The 25,434-nt window shown below is 40.3% G+C and overlaps 2 protein-coding genes across 5 annotated transcripts; both read right to left on the bottom strand.

Moving 5' to 3' along the window:
* Positions 1 to 30: 30 nt before the first annotated feature.
* LOC132264004 (ATP-dependent 6-phosphofructokinase) lies at positions 31 to 4,805 on the bottom strand. 2 transcript variants are annotated; one of them, XM_059764046.1, is made up of 8 exons: positions 4,445 to 4,805; positions 3,892 to 4,388; positions 2,828 to 2,936; positions 2,260 to 2,448; positions 1,925 to 2,203; positions 1,235 to 1,553; positions 484 to 1,171; positions 31 to 419 (listed from the first exon to the last, which is right to left on the bottom strand). In XM_059764046.1, the coding sequence occupies exons 1-8, from the start codon at positions 4,586 to 4,588 to the stop codon at positions 278 to 280; spliced, it is 2,367 nt and encodes a 788-aa protein (XP_059620029.1). In that variant the 5' UTR covers positions 4,589 to 4,805; the 3' UTR covers positions 31 to 277. The 2 variants fall into 2 exon arrangements, with proteins under 2 accessions (XP_059620029.1, XP_059620028.1); XM_059764045.1 differs by lacking the exon at positions 2,828 to 2,936 and adding an exon at positions 2,580 to 2,688.
* Positions 4,806 to 7,719: 2,914 nt separating this feature from the next.
* LOC132264097 (14-3-3 protein zeta) lies at positions 7,720 to 25,350 on the bottom strand. 3 transcript variants are annotated; one of them, XM_059764168.1, is made up of 7 exons: positions 25,219 to 25,350; positions 13,532 to 13,724; positions 13,284 to 13,397; positions 12,884 to 13,010; positions 10,752 to 10,875; positions 9,389 to 9,552; positions 7,720 to 8,589 (listed from the first exon to the last, which is right to left on the bottom strand). In XM_059764168.1, the coding sequence occupies exons 2-7, from the start codon at positions 13,591 to 13,593 to the stop codon at positions 8,431 to 8,433; spliced, it is 750 nt and encodes a 249-aa protein (XP_059620151.1). In that variant the 5' UTR covers positions 13,594 to 13,724; positions 25,219 to 25,350; the 3' UTR covers positions 7,720 to 8,430. The 3 variants fall into 3 exon arrangements, with proteins under 3 accessions (XP_059620151.1, XP_059620149.1, XP_059620150.1); XM_059764166.1 differs by lacking the exon at positions 9,389 to 9,552 and adding an exon at positions 10,425 to 10,588 and having other exon boundaries at positions 25,219 to 25,349; XM_059764167.1 differs by lacking the exons at positions 9,389 to 9,552; positions 25,219 to 25,350 and adding exons at positions 10,425 to 10,588; positions 15,547 to 15,787.
* Positions 25,351 to 25,434: the final 84 nt, after the last annotated feature.

The following is a 25,434-nucleotide window of genomic DNA, read 5'->3' as shown; positions in this document are numbered from 1 at the left end:
AGTCAAAACAATAACACTGAGAGAAATATATACTCGATCAACAATAATTTATTGTATGTGTCCTTTTAAACTTTAAAGCCCTTCAAAGCCAATGGGCAAATAATACTTAGAAGCGATATAACACTGGTTCTCGAAACTAACACGTCCTCGTGATAGTTTCAGAGTCGAAACACACTCTAAAAGTTTAACAAATCAATTGAAAAAATAAACACATCCAATACGCTAAACTTTCACATTTCATCTAATAAAATACCCTTTGGGCTTTACTGCATGTGGCTTAGATAACAGCCGTATCGGTAGAACACTCCTCCTCCACTGTGATGTACAATCCCTCCTCCTCGTACGTCGAATCGTGCTTGGCAAGGATTCTCAGCAAGGGACGCAGTTTCAGCCACCATTGCGTCTTCGGGATGCGTTGACTGCAAAGGGAAGTGAGATCAAATTAATGTTAAGCTCAGCCTTAAGTCTTTCGAAGCGTCTCACTCAAAGTTCGTCTCGGCGATCAGTTCGTGCAGTGGCGTGAAGCGATACTGACGCCTCACGAGTCCCAGAAGACACGCAGAGTCATGGCTTGTGGCTACGATTGTCCCGTCAGGCTGTGTGTTGACCCTCAACTGGTCCACCAGCCACTCCACACACTTGGCCGCCATCTTCGTGCCCATGTTGCGGTCGAAAGGCGTCGGCGAGCCGCCCTGCTGCATGTGCCCCAGCACGTTCATCCTGGTGGAGAAGAGGCCCTTTCCCTCCTCCGAATACAAGCGATAGATGAAGTCCGTGTTGTAGTTCTCGGAGGCTTTCTCATTGCGCAAGATCAGGCCTCTCTGCACGCCGTCAGCCATCTTCGACGCCATGTGATAGACGTCCTGCTGCAGATCCTTGATCGAGAAGCGCTCCTCATAGATATAGGCAGCGTCTGCGCCACCCGCGAGGCCCGCCAGAGTGGCCAGATAGCCACAGTAGCCGCCCATCGTCTCAATCACGAACACACGACGCTTTGTGCCCTGCGCCGACTGACGGATGCGATCGCAAATCTCGGTGATCTCATTGAGGCCAGTATCACAGCCCAGCGAGAACTCAGTTCCTGGCACGTTATTCGATATCGTCGATGGTATCACCACGAGTGGGATACAAAATTCGGGATAGTTCTTCCTCTGGTCCACCAATTGTCCACCTGAAGGGAGCAAAAGCGCCATCAGATCAGTCCAATTAATTCTACAAGAGTGCAGAAACTCACATGCATGATATGCCTCGAAGCCGCCAATGATCAGCAGTCCCTGAATCTTGAACTCCTTGAGCTTCGCCGCGATGGCTTCATACTTGCCGTCGGGAAGGGTTCGCTTGGTGCCCAGAAAAGCGCCTCCCTGGCCCACCCAGCCAGTCACATCGCTCCACTCCATCTTCCTGATATTCCCGGCAATCAATCCCTCAACGCCATCGTGAATGCCCAGCACTGTGTCGCCGCGGTAGATGCAGTTGCGCACGAAAGATCTCACGGCAGCGTTCATTCCGCAAGCCGGAGCGCCGATGTGCATCACTGCCAGCGTGTAGCCCTCCTGAAAGGACGAAAAAGGAGAAATGAGAGGATTATCCATGTATTTTGCAATACAAGAGAGCGGGGCAATTTTCCTCAAAACTGTTAATCAACATGAGAAGCTTTATTTCCTTGATTTTCCAGTCAAAAGTGTGAAAACTACAAAACCGCTCCGCTCTCTGCTTATTGGTAAAACATTAGATTTTACCCGCTCATTCACCATCGCCCAACGTGTATTCTATTTATTGTGATGGAAAAGAGTGATTGAAATTTAGAAAAAAAGTGCCTTCTTGCAAGTGTGCATAGAGACTTACATTTTTAATTCCGGAAAGACGCTTGCAAAGTGATTGAAATGTGAGGAAATGCTTATCAAAATGTGCATTCTAAACTTACAATTCCTTTGCCCGAAGCATCGAAGGCGTCTTTCGGTGGCTTTAGACGCGTCAGCATCTTGTAAGTCTCCAGATTACGGGCAAAAGAGCGTCCTCGCAGCTCCACGGCCAGAGACCACTTCTTCTCTGCCATGGCGCTCGCCACGGCTTTTGTCCTCTCCACGCACTCCATTAGCGGCACCCGTACAGCCTGGTTGCCGTCGAGCGAGACGACGCAAGCCTCCGTCTCGTCAGTAGCCTCCATCAGAGCGAGAACAGCTTCAGCTCCCATCCGGCAGCCCTGCGGAGAAGAGATGGTGAGTGAGAGTGACAAGGCGCTGGAGTGTGGGATTGTACCAAAACTCGGTCGAAAGCACTGGGATTTCCTCCGCGCTGCACGTGACCAAGGACAGTGATCCTCGTGTCCTGCTGCAGCTGATCCACCACCACTTGACGCACATTCTCCGCCGTGATCGGACGTCCATCCCTGTCGATCGCACCCTCGGCCACGATGATGATGTTCAGGCGCTGGCCGGCGTTGCGCTCCTAAAACAACATACACACCCATGTGAGCAAGGACTGAAAGCTCGCAAGCCAAACACGATGCAAGCAATTGACATGACAAAATGAATGAGAAGGAGAAACAGAAAACACACACACGGAAAAGATGTGAATACCTGAAGGAGTTTATTACACAATTTCTCTGGCCAATTTTGCACAGCGGGATCTTCAGGGATAAACACGTAGTCAGCCTCACTGGCCAGAGCGGCGACAACGGCCAAGTAACTAGAAAAGAACTCAATATGAACATATCACGATGCTCTAACTTCTAACACACAAAAAGTGCGTGCGGAAGGTGATGAAATACACAAAATGCTTCCCGCCACCAAGCCGTCATCTCTCCCTCTCTCTTTCCCTTTCTTGCCTGGGACAATCGCCGGCAGAGCAGGGAATTCCAGTCGGCGCCCGGTGGATCTTCCGGGATGAAGATAAAGTCCGCCTCGACGGAGAGTCCAGCAACAAGTGCCAAGTAGCTATTTATAGGCATAATTTTACTGCACACTCAGCGGTTTATCAAGTCGATAAGCTTTGGGGCCATTGAACTCCCTAAATAAGCAATTGGCCAAATTTGCCAGGCCCTTCAATGAATATTACCACGCCTAATTGAACTGCGCTAGTGACGGTAAATTTAGCATAAACAACACGGTAATTTATTTAGCACCACTTTAACGCCGGGCGCCAAGCCATATCTATAATTAATCAGATGACAAATTAATCCTGAGCTTTTATATTATCAATTCGGCTGTAGTGAAAATTTAGGCAATTTCGCAAAATTTGTTCCACTTTAATTGGAATTGAAATCTGATTCAAAATGTATTTTAGATTAAATTCTGGACATAAAGATCAAAAAGTGTTCTTCGATGCTCCTGAATAAAAGTCTTTAGATTAATCTATTGAAGGGTGAATGCTCCAAACTGCCTGGTTCTCCCCTAAGTGTCAGAACATGTGGTATTTAGAGATAAGTCTCATAGATTTGAGGGCCTAGAATGCCATTATCGCATTCATTAGTCAATAAGCATGGCAACAATTGCCTTGACAAACCGCTGATTGCTCGGAAATGTTAGTCTCACGGGCGGAAAGAGATCGAATTGGGCAGATTAGTTAATTTGGGGTCAGCAAAGGGACTGTGCTGATGCCACAGGATGAAAGAGGGACAACTGCTCATCAATCACATAAAGGCCTTGTTGGCATTTACCCCAAGGAGCTTCTGACAGAGCTTCTCCGGCCACTCGACCGGCGGCGGCGACTCCGGGCAGAAGACATATGTCGCCTCCGATATCACGGCCGCCACAACTGACAAGTAACTGAATTTGTAATAAATGCAATTTCCATGTTACTCTCGCGAGATAAGGCTGTCGCTCTCGGGAGGTGATCTGGCGCGTATGTGCGTGCGTGCGAGCGCAGCGTGAGGATGTGGGAGGGACTCACCCGCAGTGTCTGCCCATCACTTCCATGATGAACGTGCGCTGGTGGCTGTACGCCGTGCTCACGATGGCGTCGATGGCCTCGATGATGCGGTGCAGGGCGGAGTCCGTGCCGATGGTCATGTCCGTGCCGCAGAAGTCGTTGTCGATGGAACCCACCATGCCCACGATGTGCAGACTGCCGTACTTCTGTCGCTGCTCCGGCGTGATCTCACCAGTCTGCAGCAGCTCATCCAGCAGCCCCGTCCACTCCTGGCGGAAGAGATTGGCGCCCGTGAGGGAGCCGTCGCCGCCGATGACCACGAGATTGGTGATGCCGCGCCGCACGAGGTTCGCCGCCGCCCGCAGGCGTCCGGGGCGCTCCCGGAAGTCCTTGCAGCGCGCCGAACCGATCACAGTTCCTCCGCGATGGATAATACTCGACACGGAGGCCCAGTTCGCCTCCTGGATGTTCTCGCCGCCGTCCACCATGCCCTGGTAGCCCTCACGGATGAAGTACACCTGCCGGAGGACGGAGAGCGTGAGGAGAGCCCACAAAGTCTTCAGCCACAACTCACCTTGCATCCCAGGTAGATTCCCATCCGCACGACAGCGCGCACGGCCGCGTTCATGCCCTGCGAATCGCCTCCGCTGGTGAACACGGCGATGCCCTTGCCCTTGTGCGAGCCCCGCTCAATAAACCTCTGCTTCTGATCGGCCATCCTGCACACTTCCACAATCACTGACACACTAATCCCTCTTCTCCGCTGAACAACACCTGCTGACGCACCAACAGCTCGCGTGCGAATGCCTCACTGGACTGTGCTGGAGCTCCAAAAAGCGTGGCCAGAGAAACTCCACTTCTTCTCCGCTGGTCAAGGTGACACACACAACTGACGGATCAAGGTGACCTTCAACCTCAGATGCAGCAAGTGGGGGCGCCACGTGCTGCGCGATATCAAAATGATAAGTTTCAAACGCAACGGCCGCGGCCGAACACACTTTTTGCACCTTTTCTGTGGACTTCTCCTCTGGATTGCAGGTCAGTGATTTGGTGTTGCGCAAGAGTTGCACTGTGTGCAGGGCAAGAAGTTGAGGATCTTGCGAAATAGCGAACTGCGGTGACTCAATTTGGATATTTATCGTGCAACGAGTTGAGTTGCTCTGAAGATTTCATCACATTTGACGGAATTTTCTTTGATTCACCAAGAAAAGTGGATTGAATTCATGTCCTGTGAAAATACTGCTACCAAAATGTCCTTTGTGAGTCTCTTTAACCCTTTGAACAAACTGAAATAGATTATAAATCATGAAAATAGCCAAAATGTAGACAGAATAGAAAATAATGCATTATTTTCTTCAGTTTGTGATAAGCTGCGATTTCTGAGGAATTCGCAAATAAACGAGCTTTCATCCTTCCTTTGATCTCTTCTACAAAAGCTTGGCTTGACTAACTTTTCATCTTCGTTCAACATTTTCATCGAGTTCGAGACTCAATAGCGATTGTTCACGGCTCAAGTCTGATCTGCGTGCAATTATTGGCTTTTTCACTATTTATATTTGCAAGATTGAAAACGATCCAATAACTTACCTTTGCAGCATCGCGACTGCATTCCTGAGATTGCATTGACAATCGCTGAATTAACAAGTCTAGTTAAAATGGCATAAACATACAGAAACCTTTATTTGAATTATGTTAACAAAAAGCCAAAATTCTTTTCTATTGCAATCTATTGCACGAAGAAAAGAAAAAGTTCAATTAATGGCGGTATTTTGAAGATATTCTTTTTGCTGCTGTTCTGAAAAATTGCTTCCATTTCTTTAAAGTTTTTTTTTCTTTTAATATATTTAGCAGTAGAGCACTAAATATTTTAAGTATTTTCTTGTTTGTCCACAGAATTTCCACATACATTGGTTTTTTTTTCACTCAAATGTGTAATTATTATACCTACAGACAATTCGCCATGGAGAGAATGTGTGTAAAGAGGGGCTTTTTGGATATGACAATGAAAGTTTCTACGAAAAAAATCACGTCTTTTCCATAGAATCTCCGAAAGATGAATACATAACAATTAATATTCTTTAAGTATATAGTATTCTTTCCATATTTTTTCTGCTTCTTCCTCTTCCTTTTTTTTCTATAATACGATGCAAATTCAGTGACACTCTCGCCACTGGATTTTTTTCTTGTGTGTTATAAATGCAAATTACAAAATAGGCTTATTCTTAACTGAAATATTCAGATAATTCTCATATTCGAGAGCGCAATGGATTCGCAATGCGATCAGAAATTCTCACCTTTTTCCCTTCTCATCTCATCATTAAAACACTTATGAAATATGCTTTTTTTGCGTCTCTGACACGCCCAAGAGAAAAGTGTGCAAATGAAAAAGAAATTCCCACGAAAGGCGAGTGAAAAGCAATAAGAAAAATAGAGCGTTTTTGGGGGTTTTCTTGGTTTTTCTCATTTTATTCTTGATTTCTGTTATACATCATGAAATTTATGTTTGAAAATTGTTTTTTTTTTCTTTAAGTTTAAATATACTTTTTCTTTTTATAGAATTACAACCAATGGAAACAGCGATATTACCAAAAAATTAAAATCAGACAAATATTGAAAAGGTTCTTTTTTGTTTTCCTCATTGTTTTGCTATTATTCTTCATTCTGAAATATATATTTTTTTATCCATGTTTTTTTTTTACCATTCACACTCCTCATTTTCCAACTAAGCGCGCGAAAATTGATGACGCGCTTAGATGGCAAAATATTGCTGTGATTGTGATCCAAAAAAGAATGAATTTTCAGCGATGTCTTGTCGTCAATCAAAAATAAATTGGGCATTTATTCCAATGTTTCTTCTTCCCTTGTGTGTTGATATTATTTCTGCTCAGTTTGTTTTTTTTTAGCGTTTACGACCATTTCTTCCTTTTCTTACTGTGTCCAAGACAAACAATTTAGTATATTTCACAATGTAAGAGACAATTTCATTTAATCCTCACCTTAAATTAACATTTTAGAGTGACGTCTGGTTCAAAAAACCACTTGCAATACTAATTTTCACCTCTCATCGATAAAAGACTATTCTCATGATTTCTTCTTATGCTTCATTTTTTTTTCATCTTGTATTATGTATGCAAATATGAGAAAGAGAACGATGGACTTTCTCTTTATGATCATCTTTCTTTCATCTTGTTTAAAATAGTTATCATCATCATTTTTTTTTCACCTTTTAGTTAAAGATAAATTTAAGTGTTTATGATTCACTTTTTACGATTAAACGTACAAAGGACGAGAAGAGTTTTTACCATTCATTTTTAAAATTACTTTTATATAGATTTGTGTTCTTTCTTTTTTTTCTTATTCCTTCAACAAGTAAAAAGTATCCTTTAATTCATCCATAATCTTTCATCATCTCTCTTTTTTTTATTATAAATCTTTTATACATGCTGCAAAAACACAAAGAAAAATAATTATATAAAGAAAAGTACCATAAATCCTCCTCAAACTCCGCATCGCGAACATAATGTCACATTGTTAAGTGCAAAAGAAAAGAACTTAAGGGAATTATTACCTTTTTCTCATTTCAAATTAACAGTAGTAATAGTTACAAATAGAAAAAGTAAAACAATACTTCATGATTAGTGTCCGCTTTCTTCCTCTGATCCGCGCGCAAAAAAAGGAACAAATAAACAAGGCAGAAATAAAGTGTAAGTTGATAAATGATCAAAGGATCTCTCGTTTAGCGCGACTTTTATTGCAAAAAGAGGGCACATATTTCTTGTGGAAAGAAAAAGAAAATTGCATGTTCAGAAGGAATTCTTTCATCAGCATTTGAACTCACACTTCCTTCCCTATTTTATTTTCTTATTTGTTTTCCATCCTTTTAATCTGTCACTGAGGATGTCCTCCTGAAAGTATTCTTGATTTCTCTCTTGTGTGTGTGTTTTTGTGTGAAACAGGATTATAAGGGGTTACACAGATGTCTTACAAATATTACACATTACTTTTTCCCATCATTTTTCCACCCTCTTTAATGCCTCTTCTTCTCCTTCTCAAATCCTCTTCGAAAAATTTTCACTATTATTATTCATTTAAAAAAGTAAACAAAAAGTTCTCTTTCATCTTCTTTCTCTGAAAAGGTGGTGAATATTAATGCAATCTTGTTTTTTACTTCATCTGCTTCTTTTTTTGATGTTCACAAAAATCTTATGCTTCTTTTGCTCCTCAACTTCATCTTCCTCCTCCTCCTCTTCCTCTAAAACTGGGTTTCATTTCATTATCATCTTGTTCAAATGACGGCGTGTGTGTGTTTTCTTGGGTGACATTATTCATACTTTCTTAATTCACGGTGTTTTTTTTCTTCTCCTTTCTTTCAAAATGAAAAACTCTTTTCAGATAATTTCACGCCTCTTCTTCTTCTCCATCCTCAAACTTCCTTTCTTTCTCTCTTTCACTTGAAAAGCATGTTTTACTGCAATTTTTAAAAATTTCTCCCTCTCAATCTTTGTTGATGTTGTGTGATTTCTCTTCTTCCTTCTTCTTGTCTTCCTCACTGTTGTTTGGTTAATTATCACCACCGCCCTCATGAACTTCATCGCCATCCCCTTGCGTATCTGACGTCCACAGCGTGAGGTTGTCTCGCAGGAGCTGCATGATCAGCGTTGAGTCCTTATACGAGTCCTCATTGAGTGTGTCCAATTCCGCTATCGCGTCATCGAATGCCTGCATTTCCGCCGTTTCACGCACAAGGAGAAGAAAATATGTCAGTTATTATTCACATTCCTCCAAATCTCCATTGATATTTGTGATATTGATAGAAAAAAATTGAAAAAAAAGATAGGGAAACTCTCACTTTCAGTCTCTCTCGGATTACAACATTCTCATGGGCAGTTTTTTTTTGCAGTAAAGGATTGTGTTAATAAAGGGATGAAAATACACACTATAAATCTCTCTTTCTCTACTAAGCATAAAACCCTCGACAACAAACGAAACTCAGCACGTACACTTCATACAGAACATCCCTTTTTCTGCATGTTCTTAAGCCGATATTTATCATGAAGGATATTTTGTCAGCTCAAATTGTGTCTGCCAAGCTTCAGTCGCGATCTGTTGTCGAGCGCTTTCAGTGAGAAAAGCTTTTACAAATTCATCCTCAATTAATTTTTCCATTAATAAGTAAGTTGACGAGCACAAACACTTAACGCTTAATGTTAGTTGCTCATTAAAAATTGATTACTCTTTATCACAAACACCATTCACGGCATCTACATTGTTTCCTTCCTATCTCAACGATTTACATAACTTCCAACCAATTGAAATATATTGGCCACAATATTATTCTAATTGAAAGCAATGCGTCACAGATAAAAAAAAGAAACACGACAAGGTAAGCAAAATGTCAATGAGGAAAAGCACAATGTTTTTTTTTCTGGGTTAAGACTTTTACAAAGAACAAGAAAACGAACACAAAATAGTTGAAATTGACTTTATCTGGTATGTATTTTTTTTTCTTTTATATAACCTGTTTGGCCAAGTGACACGCACGCGCCGGTGAATTAATAATTTCATAATAGAAGACCGAAAAGTTGAGCGCTAAACCCAAACGAATCGGATGCGTGGGTTGCATTTTGGACTTTGCAATGTCAAATGCCTCCTGATACGCTTTCTGTGAGTCCTCAATGACGCCTGATCAGGTGGTTTTTGATTAGATTTCACAGTTTGTTTAATGTGGCGAGTTGATTTTTGTGGAAGACAGACGACAACACGGTTGACACGGTATACAAATGGAACGCAAAGGGCGCACACAAACATTAGGAGCGAAAAGAGAAAGAAAGAAAAATCAAAGATATTACATTAATAAAAAAACAAATTAGAAAAAAGCAAAATATGAATATTGGAATAAATTTCAAGTGGAAAATATTGTAATTACGAAGTTGTGTGACAACTTTATGGATCACTTCCCATCTATTTACGATTGAATTTTATGTTTTATTTACTGTTAGAAAATGTCTATTAGACTAAAATCAAAAAAACTAACGTTAAGTGTCCATAAAATTTCGCACAACTCAGTAGAAATTTATATCACAGTTGTAGTAAATGATTAAAAATCGCAGGCAGAAGTGAAAATAACCCATCATGTTCTAATCTCACTTTAACCGCCGAGACAAATTAGGCTCTTGTTGTGTGTGAAGGAAAGTAGGACATTTCTGCCATGTCCCACTTATGACATGTCTTTTAAATTGCCAAATAGGTTTTTCGACCCCGAACAACACCAGCCCATAAAACCACGCAATGTCTTTAAAGTCCATAAAGTGGAAGGCAAGAAATATTCTTTTTATGTCAACCATGGGGCATAATTTTCCGCACCATAAACCGCGCAAAAAAGACATTGAGGGTGTGTGTTTTTAGCGCCATAATGGACAATCAAAAACCTTAGGGAATGTGTATCCTAATTGATTGCTAGCGACAAAGAGACAGAGAGAGAGACTGAACACCAGAGATTTTCCCTGAATTACAAAAGAGAAAGAAAGAAAAAAATATGTATCTGTGTGGAGGACCTGTTTGGCCAGCTGGCAAGCCTTATCCGGAGAATTTAGAATCTCGTAATAGAAGACTGAGAAATTGAGTGCGAGACCCAATCGGATGGGATGTGTTGGCTGCATTTTGCCCTTACTAATTTCGAAGGCATCCTGGTACGCAGCTTGGGAGTCATCTACTACACCTAGAGAAAGGTTTTCATTACATCACACACTCTTCTTCTTCGTCTTCTTCTTTGGAAATCTCTCCCTCGAGCTTTTCATCTTTTATGGAAGAAGAAGAGACTTTATCTCTTCTCTCCCATAACAAATTAGATCAATAATCATACACAAATTCCATCAACTTACTGTTGCGAGTGTCTCCAGTGGCAACCTCAGCCAAATATCTGTAGTAATCTCCCTTCATTTTCAGATAAAAGACTTTGCTTTCGGGATTGCTGGCCTTGGGTATTAAATATTTATCGAGCAAACCCTGCAAAAGATAGAAAATGAGGTCAAATAAATCTCTGTCTTCTCAATTTCACATTCATGCATCAATTTGTGAGCACTTAAAAGAATATCTACAAAAAAAGAAAAAGAAAACACCCCAACATAAGGGCATAACTCGCATTTATTGACTCTATCCTCTCCTTAACTTCGCCAATTTCCTCCCAATTGCAAAATGAAAGGGCGAAGAAATATAAAAATTTCCTTAATGATCAAGTGATTTGGGGGAGTGTCGACGAGACGAAGGCAAGGAAACATAAAGAGGAAAAGATATTTCTCTGTCCATATATACAAAATGACACATTGTACATACAGTGACTCCACTCTAAATAGCACACCTCTGCGAGCTATGCTGGAAAACAGTCGTCTTTCAATGCAGAAAACAAAGTTTAAAAAATATACATAAATAATTCAGATTCAGGGTCTTGAAATTTGATTGAGTTGAGATTTGAGGCTAGTAAATAAACCCAATTGAATATTTAAAATACAATTAATCATATACAAATAGAAATCATTAAACACAAAGTAAGAACTTAGTCAACTTTCTCAGCGTTTGCCGAGGCGCTATTTACTTTGGAATCACTGTAAGTCTCTCATCAGTAAATTCCTCATCTTTCTTCCCTCTTTTGCCCACTCCGGAACTTCCCTTTTGTGAATAATATTTAATGTTACGTTACAAGAGAGATTTTTTCTGCTTCATCTCTGTGTGTATTCACAAGAAGTCATACAACAAATTTCCGCTTTATATACACACAACACACATTTTTCTCCACCCCCCCAAAAGCAGAACAGATATAAATTCAATACACAAGAATTACAATGGAAAACAAGTAATCTTTTACATTTTGCTACGGTTTTTCTTCTCTCTCTCTTCTCTCTCCAGAGCAAATAAAGGTTCTCTCCTTTTTGACATGCTCTTTGTTGTCTTTTCTTAGAATCCCTTTTTCTTATTTCCGAATCATTTCTGGGAAAATACAATAAGTATAAATAGATTTTATCTCTTTGCAATCTAATGAAAATAGAAAGAATTCTAGAAAATTCACCACAAGCACAAAAACTCTATTCCTTTGAACTTTATCCACTATATTGATATATTGTCCGACAACAAATTAATTCATTTTCATTGTGGAGAAAATACCAAAGTTCAAGTTCACGGAATTCTAAATTCTACTCAATCTCGTGATCACACTTTTGTGCGCTCATGACTTTCGCTCTCAAGCACACTGCCCTTAAATAATCTATGAGAAAAGCACTTTATCAGTGGGAAAAGGTCTCTTCTCCAGAACGCACAATGCTTATATATATTTTTACATTTATTTTTATTCCCACCCATAAACTCTCATGCCGCATTATAGTGAATGTCCTCAAACCGCGTGTTTGAAAAGAAATCAATAAAAGAGGAAATGAAATAATTGCGTGACTGAAAAATCTCACTCTCTGGAGAGAAAAAAAGAATCCAACAAAACTTTCCACACATTTTTCACCTACAAATTGTGTGTACAGAATTTTGTCTCTTCACTCGGAAAGAACTTCTTCACTCCTTCTTTTTCCAGTGGGCAAATTAATCAGAAAGGCAAGAAGCGACATTAACAACAAAAAAAAAAACATACCCATAAAAACACTTTTTGCCCTGAAGCTTAGTAATTCCTTCCAAAAATAAACTTGCGAAAAGTTTATTAATTGGATTGTGTGCGGGAGAATTTTCAAAGCGATGTTTTTGGTGTCATTTTTCTTTACACCCTTCTTTTCAACAACAATACATACACTGTGGCAACCTCAGCTTTCGTAATTACACGAAAGGTCGTCGCCAGCAAAAAAAAGGGGAGAAAATCCACATATTGCGAAGCTTGCGAGGAAAACTTCCCAACAACTTCAATATATGGGTAGTAGAGCATCAATATTGCAATAAGATTGCACTTAGTCTTCAAGTAATATCGGGAATATGCCATTAAAACTTTTCATCGCAAGGAAAAAATAATGTTTTTTCCACTTACCAGAACTTCATAGCAAATTTCCCTAAGTTCCTTTTCAACGCGCTCTCTGTATTCTCTGGCGAGCTGTTGTTTTTTGGAGGAAGGTTCCGTCTTTTGTTCAATTGAGGAAATCACCCTCCAAGATGACCTATAAAATAATCCACACCCCAAATTATATCCAAACGATTCACGTGGAAATTGATAGAAAGTGTTGTGTGTGTGTGATGAAAGAGAAAAAGAGTGGAAAAACTATTGGATTTGATCACGAAGACGCATTTATATCTCATCTAAGGCGCCTCTGTTTTTCTTTTTTTCCTCCTCTTCTATCAAGACCAAATATCACAACATTATTAGATTACAATTTAATTCACTTTCACCTAATTCTTGAGAGAAAAAAAAAGAGACAGAAGAAAACACTCACCTGCGAGCTCCAACAACGTTTTTGTATGCCACCGATAACAGGTTTCGCTCCTCATTCGACAGTTCAACTCCTGTTTCTGTCACAGACTTCATGGCTTGTGCCATATCGTCGTACCTTTTATTATTGCAGAAATAGAAGAAGAGAAAAAGAGAAAAGGGAAAAAGGTTTATCATAATAGACAGTCCTTTCTGGCACAAAAGCGGTAAAATGTATAAATCAAAGTTAATCTCATCACCATTTTATCATACCTTTCCGACTGTTCGGCCAATTTTGCCTTTTGAACCAGTTCCTCCTTGTCAACAGACGACATTTTGCTGTGTGGTGCCTGTTATGTCCTTAAAAACCCGGTGAAACTCTGCTTTGCCTCTTCCTTGAAAAATTACGGGAGGGGAATTCGAGAGAAACTGTGAATTGATGATAAACCAGAGATGCGTTGCGCCCCTGCAAAGATAAGAAAACAGGAAAGAAGCAATTAGTTCTGGAATATTGCATGAGAACTTCACAAAGTATAGAGAATTTCTGGTACATAAATAGTTCATATTTCTTAGTCATATTAATACTTGATTGCATTTTGATTAAAGATTTGCATATTTGCATTAAGATGCGTCCAAATTCTCTTTATGTCTCTTCATTCATTTGCATATTTTGTCTGACTTTCTTTAGATCTCAAATACCTCGTGAATCTCATGAATGTCTTCTATTATTTTGGAATTCAAAATTGATGTTTCTCTTGAATTTTTCCTTGAATCCCTCCCTCCTCCTCTCACAACACAAATCTGTCCAAAACGACCCCGCTTTTCTCTACAACAATTGAGTTATGCATAAATTTTCCGCCCACAATCGAAGCTCAATCATTCAGACTTACACACAAACTCAAGTGTGATAAATACTAGTCAAAAGTGTTGTAAAATGACGCAATGAAAGACCAGTAAAGATATCACAAAGCAAATATTTTCTCAAACCATTTGAGAGAAGAAGAAAAAAAAACCAATATAATGATGACTTCACTGTATGGTTCTTTTTTTCTGACTCATGACCAATAATCGCACACATTTACCGAAAATGCTTCGCGCCCAATTTTCTTTCATTCTGTTGAAATTCATGTGAAATTGATGCAATTTTGCATGGACAACAGAGTATTTTTGAGGAGAGTAATTTGCAGTTAAATTGCATCAGTTGAATTTTCCAGGCGAGAAATACAACATATTTTGTGTGGGGAAGAAAAAGGAGCAGTGCAGTGAAAAATCAATATTTTCAGTCTCCTCTCTCTCTCTCGCACTCTCCTGCTGTCTCTCAATCTCACATTTCTTTTAAATACATTTGACGAGCCAATATATTCCATGGCACTCGAGTGCTTCAGTCTCCCTCCTCGCCAATGTGGTGTTGTGTGTCCAATAATTCCCATCTCCGTACAAATATTATGTGCTCATCCGTGGCCTCATCACGCTGTGCGCCGAAGAGGTGGGCGGAAGGCATTGGGACGAGGCGCGCCTCGAGACTGCAGCAAAATGGGCAAATGTGTGCATACAAACAACGACATCGCTTGTGAAAATCTTGGAAACGCCATTTCGTCCAAGATGGAGGCGCCGGGTGTCTGTGCAATTTTCCTCTCCTCTCTTTCTCACTCTCCCGATCAAGGCACAAAAGGTGGATACATATATATGAGCATTATATATCAATTTACACAGGGACTAAATTATGGGATTGCGCATAATGCTGCTGGAAAATACAGTCTTGCATACACATTATAGAATATCAATTAATGGAAATTCCATCCTTGTCTCCGCTCAAGACTTCACACTCCTCCTATTGATTTTCTTCCCTACACAAGTCCATTGCCGATAAATCCTTGACAATATCCAGGCATAGAGAAAGTTTTATCATAAAATATTCATCACATACAATTCCCATGAATACCTTTATATGCTTCTGTGTGACTACAAAAAAGAAAACCTTCCAAAATACACATACTTTCATGTGTAGTCACATTTAAATCACTGGTAATCCTTCTGTAATCCATTTTTGGGGTGACAAAGTAGAATTGAGCCAGAGAGAGAAACCGTTGTCAAGTCAATATCTTGCATCTTTTCCCGATTTCTCCCTCGTTCAACTCCTCCAAGGCTTGAGAGGAAAAAAAGCTCTTTTCCGGCACACTTGCATGACTCATAGCGTACAAACGGATGAAAAAACTGTGTGTACAACCAAAGAAAAAGGTGGGAAAGGAGGATAAATTGCGCAGAATTTGGGGGTTGTATTAATTTACCCGTGAAAATGTGAGAGTAGAATTGATTTGTTCTCCCTTCTTTCCAGCTAAAAATGGCTCGCCAACACACACGAGAAAATCAGCCGCTTTTCTCTATTATTTTCCTCTCTCTCTCTCTCTCTCTCGCTCGCCCCACACACAAAATTGACAATGATGAAGAAGAATCCTACACGGTGTGCGCTCTCAGAGAATTAGAACATTCCTCAAACTAGACACACACTTCTCTTTGCCTCTTAAAAGAATCACACCAAGTTTTGTGCATCACTCGCGTACAATGCCCGTGTGTGACGAAGGAGAGAACCCAAGATGAACTGAGAGTTGAGACTGCGGCGACGTCCACCGTCGACCCCCCTTTTGCCATTTCACCCCTCAAATTTTCATAGATGATGCTCCAGAAAACCCACCACTCTATCGCGCCCTCTCGCTTCCGCACATGGCAGACAGACTGGCTCTGGCTCAACATTGCAGCACCAGCGGATTCAATGCGACGTCGCGACGCACAATGAAAATGACGACGGCGCATTTGGCATTAGGAGTGTCCCTATAAAAGCTCCCCAACACCCGAACGGCGCGCTCGATAGTCACGGAACATGGACACCACTTTAAAAAATTGCACACTGAAAAATGACTGGGAAATTAAAGTTAAAAAATAACACTCGAGACACCAATAAGTCTCTTCAGAAGCATTCAAGTGGGAAAAACTTCCCCTTTTCTTCTCTTCTCCTCCTCCTCATCACATGGATCATATAATAAATCCACCGCGAAAGAAAAGAGACATTGAAAAAAAGCACATGCTTTATACACATTTTAACAAATATATGTGCATTTATTACAGCAAAAAAAAAAACAGTAAAAGAATTTTACAGACAGAAAAAAGTGCCCTATAAAATTTAAAATAAGGCCAAATTGCAAATTAAGACAATTGCTTGATAAGTTGTATAGTAAATTTCACTCCTTCCCCAGAGTGAATATTTTATGCACAGAAACCATCCACTAAAGAAAGCAACAAGGGAGAGAAAAACAGTAAAATGTGGAGAGAAAGATGACCAGTTAAAATGCCGCCGACAATAAATAAACACAAGGTAGAGGAAAAGGCATTTCCCCGGCTTCATTCTGTCTCTTTTCACCTCTCGTTTGCTAAAATTTACAAGCAGGTTTGCTTTCCTCCTCACTTTGAAGATATTGATCGATTCTTTGTAGCACACATTTTCCTCCTTCTTGCACTCTCTTCTCACATATGTACTACAAAAATTTCGGATCTGGAGCGAAAAGCCTACAGTTGTACACAAATTCACACATTTTCCTCTCCTCAACTCTTTCTTTCAACAAACAAACAAACAAACTGACTCATTGTCGTTGCGTTTTCGCCCAGAAATTGATTGTTTGCCTTTGGCTGAAACAAAAGGAAACTTTCTCTCAAGCACAAACTTCTTAAGGATACCCAAACACAACATTGCCAATGGAGAGACAAGAGACGAGAAATGAGTCACACGATGAATGCAGAAAGAAAGAAACTTTTATCGAAGGCAAAATTTAGAATGGTATTTAGACTTCATCATTACCTATTCTCAACACAACACATCTGCATGGAAATAGTTCTTTTTTTTCTATGTGTACTCCAACATCGGGAGCAATTTCACTTAAGCTTTGCATGCAATTACATCGTATTTCAGTTCAACCCAGAGAGGAATGAAACACCGGCACGTGACAATAGAAATAAGCCCAGAATATCCATTCTAGGCCTCTTTCTTTCTAATGCCTCATAAATATTACTCTTTCTCTCATTTCTTCACCATTGCTCGAAATTGCGCTCAGAAAAGTACAAATTCAAGCAAAGCTACTCCTTAACCTTTTCCACTTCTGCAGCCAAGGAAAACAATTTCTAAAGCTTAAAATATGTTTCCCAACAAAATGGTCTTTATGCTCTCTCTCACTATCAATTAACTATGTTTTCATCTGATATTAACGCTGCGTGTTACATTTCTTCCCATTACAGTTTCATACATATATATTCGTCGTTTATTTCTGGTAAAACCAACATTCCTCCTCCAAATGCTACCCCATAAATGTTGCAGAAACGAACTCTTTTGACACCCATTTCAGAGAAACTTTGCCATCACAATGGAAAACCTTCATGATTATAAGCATTAAGCGGTGGTAAATTAACCCCCAAATTGGTTAACAAAATGCAAATCTATCCAAGTTGAAGGTGAAATTTCACCCAACTTTTGTCACTCTCACCTTCTCTCTCTCTCTCTTCTCTCAGCGTTAAAACCCACCCAAAATAAATTAACATTCATTCCTCCCCTTCCACCTAAAGCTGACAACATTATCAAAATGCTTTAATCAAATTCAAGCGCGCACACCTACAAAATCGCTCTCTTGTGTATCACACCAGCAACTAGTCATCGAAAAAAAACAGAGAACTTTATGCCATTCCCGAAACATATTATTAGCAATTTTGTGCGTCAAGAGAGAGAGAGTGAAAAAAAAACGCCTATACACGGAACTGGAAGTTATACCCCTTTTTACGCTCTAAATAATTCCAGTGTATGGCCAGAGCAAGGCGCACAAGTTAATTAAATATAAAATAGTTAAATTGCCAATTAATTTGATTTCCCCATCATCAATACCAAGCGCACCATGCGCTGACAAGGTAGGTCAATTTTTATTCTTCCTCCGGTAATTCAATCAAAATTTCCATAAAACGGAAAATTCGTGGGTAAACTTTAAATCGATTTCAATTAAATGTGTAATGCGTAAATTGACTTGGCAGAAGAGAACATCCATCCGAGTGGCATTGAATGTGTTTTCCCAGGATATCTCGAGAGAAGGACAGCCAAAGAGAGAAAGAGAGAGAGGGAGAGTGAAGTTTGCGCGCCAAGAATGGAAATGTTTCAAGGAAAAATTTCACATTCTATAGTTTCAAGCATTTCTACTATTTTCTAGTCATCCTTAAAGGATGTGTAAATAATGAATTTTATTTAAGCATTTGAGCAAATTTATCTTTTATGGCGCGCCATGGCAGAAAACCCTCCCAACGGGGCTGAAATGTAAGGCCAGAGTACGAGAATTTTGCTCCGGTATATCTATAAATAAACCACGAGCAACCCTCAAATACTTCCAATATCAAACAGGGGAGAGAATTATTAACAGTGGAAAGATGGAAGGTACAGCGTGAAAGAGATGGAGAGACAATGAAAATGATGATGCCAACGGAGAGAAAATTATTTTCCCAACCCAATACATCATCATCATTGCTCCTGGATGACAGTTGGTTAAATTTATCAGGCAACAGGGAGATAATATAGACAAGAATCTCATAAAAAAGTAAACTCTCGCTTTTTATTTCTCTCCACACTTTAACCAAAACCCCAAAAAACTACCCTTCTTGTGCAGGGAAATGGAGAAACAGGAGAGGCCAAGTGTGAATTTATTCAAGACATATATTTCACACTATGTGGCACAAATGGTGTTACTAAAATCGAGAAGTCTCTCTCTCTCTCGGCTTAGGTAGAGAAAAGTAACTACATTCATGTGATATTTAATATTTACACCATCATTGATACTGCGCCACCCACACATTTCTACAACTTCTCTCTCACTCTCCGTCCTCGCTTTTCCTCACCTTATTTTCACTCCCAGTTTTATATAATAACTTTTCTCTCTTATGTGAAAGTTGAGGGTCAAATGATCCATTTAGCTCTCTATTGAGAATGCTGGGATTTTGTGAAAGGGGATTCAAAGCCCAATAGATAAGCACGTTATGTCAGTTCAATAGAGAGAAATGTTCTTGTGTAATTTCAACATGATTGAAAAGAGCTCAAATACATTGCGTAACCCAATGTTTGTCACGCTGTGGCGATTCGTCTTTTTAAAGGAAGCCCATAATTAAAACGCAAATTATGTTTATCCATGTGTCCACACACTCACACACACACACCTTTTCACACGTGCACAATGTTTAGGGAGGCCCAGAATTACAATGTTGCGCAAGAAAAATGGGTCAAATCACAAAATAGGATGGCAATTTAATTTCCAATTAACAACACATCGATGTAAATGCTTCGTATACATCGGTTTCACGCTCATTTGCGGGAAGATAATCAACAAGTTTCGTCATTAAGGACATGTTGTCTACACTTTGCGGTCTACTTTACTTTGATAACCACATAAATGGTTCAATTCCCAACCTTAAAGGGAATCTAATAGAGCTTTCATTTAGTGAGGTTCGCACCCTGTTGCATAACTGGTCGTTCAAAAACATTTGCAAAATCATAAGATATTTAAACCTTCTTCGCTAATCTCTAAAGTTTATATCTTAATTTCTGCCAAACTTGTTGTTTTTAAGTGCAACACTTGCGGCTGTTTTCATACAATATGCAGAACACAACGTAATGGAGTTAAGATAAATCATCCTTGCTTATGTTGTTCATTATAAGTTCCTAATAGTTTATAACAAAATTCATTTGCCACAAAATGCTCACAATCAACGTACCAATTTTCTAAAGTTGAGTAAATATTTTGAATCATGACCAAAACCGCCACAAAAGCAAAATCAATTCATAGAGCAACTTCCATTCTACGCCACTTATATATCAATTTCTTGACACAAAGTTATAAAGAACCAAAAGTCTCTTTAAGAATAACTACTTTCATGATATTTTCACTACTTCCTCATCAAATCTCCCTAATTGAGAGGAAAAAAGGTGGCAAAATAAGATGCAAATTAAATTTAATTTGCTGTAATGGAAATTGAATAAAATTACCACAAGAGATTTTTTCTCCAATTCGGTCATGAACAATGGGAATTCAGATTTTCACATCTTCTCATCTCAAGCTCATTCCCTCAGTCACGCCATTCAGATACAGAATGTATTTAAAAACATCTTCAATGGATTCTAAGAAAGCACATGACGACGAAAGCTTCACAATGCATTCTCAGAACATTCAATACAATTACGTTAGAATCCTTTCTCCAATACTCTGGAATCTATTATTGCCAATATCATGTAATTCATTAAATTATTCAGGCTTTTCATAGACAGGAAATACGTAAGTGCGAGTGTTAAGCAACATCAACTTAATATAAATTCATTCTGGAAAATAACCGCAATGGGAAAATAAGTGGAAGCGATGGGGAAATTATTGAGAAACCGAGTTCATGGTTTGATAACAGAAATTTGCACTATCAACGCTTATCACATGATTTGATAAAGATTGAAACTGTACAGAGATAGAGTAGGAAAAATACGTTACACTCTGCTTTTTTTTCTCCTCTGTATTCCATGGCGCTATCTCAAGCCTCTAATACATTTTCAATAGCTTATCGTCTTGCTATCAGAAACCAAATATTGGCACAATCCAGAAACCAAAAAAAGCCAACCCATTCAGGAGAATTCCATCCAATGCTAATGCGTGCATCGCGCCCACGAGAGCTGTATTTGCGCGCTGAAGAAGTCATTATTTTTCTTAATAAATGATGTGAGTAGTGTCGCTATGACAACTTTCTTCCAACCGACGCGTACTTCGCGAGGTATGAATTCGAGAGTTGAGCACCAACTTTTGCCTCTCTGACTTCTACTACAGGCCCGATTATTATGTAACTCGAAACGCGCGCGCTACTTACAAATGGCGCATATTGGCGAATTAAACATTGTAGCCACGTGAGTATTTTCCGTTCAGAGATAAGTTCTATTCAACTCTCAATGGCGCGCGTTTTTCCTCAACGCACACAAACTTCTTCAGCGCTTCTTCACACATTGTCAATCAATGTTGTGTGAGCTTTATGGAAAAAAATGTATCATATTTCTTTTTCAAGACTGTCGTCACTCTCTCACGATGAGTGCACGCAAGTAATGAGTTTTGTCTACATCATTTCATCTCCATTGGCATTAATCATGGCGAATTAGTGGCACACAGCAAGCGTGTCAGATTTGAAAAGCAATATTCTTCCTTCAAGAAGCTTTTGCCGCCACAAAGTCAAAAGCCACAGAGAGAGAGAGAGAGATGAATTCGCAATTTTCCACACAATATCACAATGAAATCCACAACCATAAGGGCAGCTTTTCTATCCATCTTCGATCCTTAAACGTCTGACTGAATGGAAAATCCCGATGGAAAGTACACGACTATTGTAAAATATACACACAATTTCTCGCCCAGGCTCAAAGAAAGTCTCTTCTGACGTCAATAAAGCTGCACACAGAAAGGAAAATATTGAACGCTATGCTTTTCCATCACGCTTCTTTATCAAACTTCTCCAGCGCGCCAAGTGAGAAAATCATCTGAATCTCATTTGCACGCCAGTTCCGCGCCCTCCTCCTTTCCACCCTCCTCGTCGTCACGCCACTCTTTTGCCCAACATTCGCCCTGTGAAAATTCCACCCACAAAAAATTATTTTCTCTGTTTACCGAACGCGCCGTCAATCAAATATTTAGCCTCTGTGATGAGCGAAGGAAGGCAAATAAAATGGTGGCAATTTTGCTTCTGTGTGTCTTTTGAAAATTCATTTATAATTGAACCCACTTTTATGCCACAAATAACCTTGACTCTGACAATCTCCCCCAAAAATTCATCTCCTATTTCATGACATTTCTTCACCATATTGCGAAATAATCATAATTCTGTTCTTCCTCATTAAACAAGAGTCTCTGTCTTCTGTCTTCGCCTTTTATCACGTCACACACCAAAATCCCCCCAAAATACACATGCAAACACTCTCACACACAATTCAACATCTAATCGCATATTTCATCTCTTTTTCCACTCTTCCTCCATATTTGGTTTCACTTTAAAACACAAATAAACCATAAAATTTATGAACATGCTGAGATATGTATAATGTTTCCCTTGAAAATATCATCAGCTCTCTTTTTCAATATTTTATTTCGGCTAAAAGTTTTCCGTTATGCAATCGATTTCCTATCACTCTTCGTCTATTTTCCTCCCTCTCACCTTTATTGGCCTGGGCATTTGATAAGGCGCGCGCGATCTCCGAAAAAGCGTGATTACTTCAGCGCTTGTGTGTGTATTTGAAGCGCGTCGTGTTTCTCTCTGGTCATGATTTTTAAGGGTTTTCATTAGGAAACTACTCTCTTTCCGGAACCACTTTTGATTTACACACCTTTCAAGCTCACAAGCATTGAAAGTGTGCAAAACTATTTCATTACTTATTCATCGCACGTCTTCGCAAGATCCGGTATTTAGGGAAAGGCGGGGAACAATTAAGGATATTGAGCTTTCTCTCTCTCTCATTGCAATGTTAGTACGAGAAAATGTCACACTTTTTTTCAATTCCCTTCGCTGAATACGCAATTTCTTGTCATGTTGCCAGCAATAATAAAATTCAGGCAACATTTTTCCACCAAGCGCAAACATTGCAAATATAAACCGTCACGTTCTATAATTTTCCAGAAAAGAAGTCATCTCTTGGTCTACTAATTCCGAATTGGAAGCAGTCAAATGTTTTCTTCAGTCAAGAATGTTCCAATATTCATTAAAAGATCTCTTCTTAAGTATCAAAAAGCGATTTTCCTTAAATTATAAATTGTATTTATGTTGCTTCAATATACAAATAAAAAAACAATTTCAGTTCAAAATTCCGCAGACAAACCTCTATCAAATTGTGTGCCTAGGAAGCAAAATTTCTAAAAATAAAGTCAATGTCAATTGAATAATAATCAATTAGGATGACTAGTGATAAATCAATATAATTGGAAATTCGTGGCAACTTTCAGAATTACAATTTAAAAAAAGAAGAAGAGAGAATTTGTGTCTCATCACGAGCTTTAGCAGCACTAAAATGTGTTGTGATTCTTGAATTTGCCCTCCTCTTCCCTATCTTCAAAATCCTCCCTTTCAGAACTATTTAATAACACCTCGCGCATTTCATATCTTCAGGTGTTTTGTGAACACATTTCAAAGTTTTCACTAATTCTAGCTAATCAGAGCGCCTCAAACACTCTCCATGTCTGAAAACCAATACAAGATTAATGTTCTCAAACAAGCCAAAGCACCCTTTCGCTGAGAACTCCTCGAGTTTCTAACCATTTAGCCATTGTCTCTGTTTATTTACGAGGCATTTCCCTGTTTCTCACGTTCGGCAAACATCTTGTGCGGTGTCAGTTTCTCACTTACTTCTCATTGGATCTTGAGGTTATTTCTAAACTCTTATAGGATGATCGATAAATCTTACAAGCCACACTTTGCCTGCAATCAAGTACAAAATCGCAAGTGTCCGACCTTCACTTCTTTCACGTGCCAACAGTGCAAGTGTGTGTGTGTGTGTTGTGTGCAAGATCACTTTTCATGCCGCGAAGCACAGGGCTGAAGATCAGGATCAAATGGACTGATTTCCGATTCAATGCAGCTCTCTTCTTTCGACGATTGGTCACTAAATGTGTGAAATGCTTGTCTGATGACTCACTTTTTCTCTCCGTCAATTCACACAAGCGCGCGCCCAACACACCAAGAGGCAAAAACTCCGAATGCAAGATGGAGAGAATTCGCGAGAGCATTGCAATTGATTTTTGTGCCATCGGGCGACTTTTTTTTTCTTCTTCTCTCCTTCAACCACTTCTCAAGACTCTTTTTTATTTCCTTTCCTATAAAAATAAAAATGAGTCAATCAAAGTGGGATCTATTAATAGAGGAGAACTCGATGGGAATTTCTAAATTTTCACACACTCTCTCTCTCCTCGCTCGGTCTCTCCGTTGAATCCATGACAACGGCGACGACGACGTCGATTTTCAGTGCGACAGCCGCGGTGGCCTCCGCGGATCGCCGCCCCGAAGGGGAGCCAACACGCCATGTCGAGGAAATTTACCAGGAAACTGAGGTGATTCCCGAACGACCAATCAGACTCTGTGCGCGCCGGAAGACACGATGTCGGCACCAGTGACTCCTGAGATGGCTCTCGTGTCGACTTAAGTGTGGAAAAATCTCGAGAAAAACCCGCATTGAACGCAAGAATCAATGAAGCCCGCAAGCGAATTCGCTTTCGCGGCTTCGCGATGGAGTTGCGCGTCGTGTGGGCATTTCAGTGATGACCCCGCCAGAGAAACCCCGCAACGGAGGGTCAGAGATTTAATCCACTTTGGGGGCTGTTCGCCGGACGCGCGCCTTCCAGGAGGGCGCCTCATCCCGGCCGCAGCGCACTCGCACTGCCCGCCAACCATCTTCCCGACTGTTGCGCCATTCGCGTCCGCGAGTGGCAGCTTTGGCCACGGGAAAACTCCACGGGCGCTTTCCCGGCTGCACTCTGGCGGCACCTCAGTGGGCCCCCGGGCGGCCGTGCATGTGCGCCTCAATATTGGACGATTTTTCAATGGTATTCCGGTGCGGCCTCCAAATATTACCGTACTCGAGAGACATATCTATATCGCGAGAGAGAGGATTTGTGTGGGGCGGCCGTGCGAGCGAGACGCCCGCACTTGCGTCCACGCCACCAAGGCGCCGCGGCCGTGAGTGCGAGCGAGACACCACGAGCCAAGTCGCTGTATTGGAAGCGAGAGCGAGGCACACGAAATTAATGTGGGAAAATGGCCGCCCGGACACTCCTCAATGCGTCACAGGAGAAAAATCCACTTTTCACCACGATGTACGTGCAATTTCGTTACAACTCCATCAAATTCACATTCATTGGTGGCTGAGGAACAATTGTACTTACTTTTTGTGAGAAGGGATGAAGAAACAGCACAGAATAAATGGCACAATCTACACACTATCTCAAACTCGATGCACCTCGGCGAATTGAAGTCTTTCGAAAGTCCGAAACTACTGCTGTCGCGGCGCCACGATCGCCTCTTCTACTCCGATTTTCGGCACGCGCTGCTTCGGCGAGATTGTGGTAGTAGAATCAGCTCATCATCTTGTGTGTCTTCGC

Source organism: Phlebotomus argentipes, unplaced genomic scaffold, assembly GCF_947086385.1.
Source record: "Phlebotomus argentipes unplaced genomic scaffold, Phlebotomus argentipes genome assembly contig_32, whole genome shotgun sequence".
Taxonomy (NCBI): Eukaryota; Metazoa; Arthropoda; class Insecta; order Diptera; family Psychodidae; genus Phlebotomus; species Phlebotomus argentipes.
Note: the sequence above shows the minus strand (reverse complement) of the source record. Positions and strands in the feature narration are given on the sequence as shown.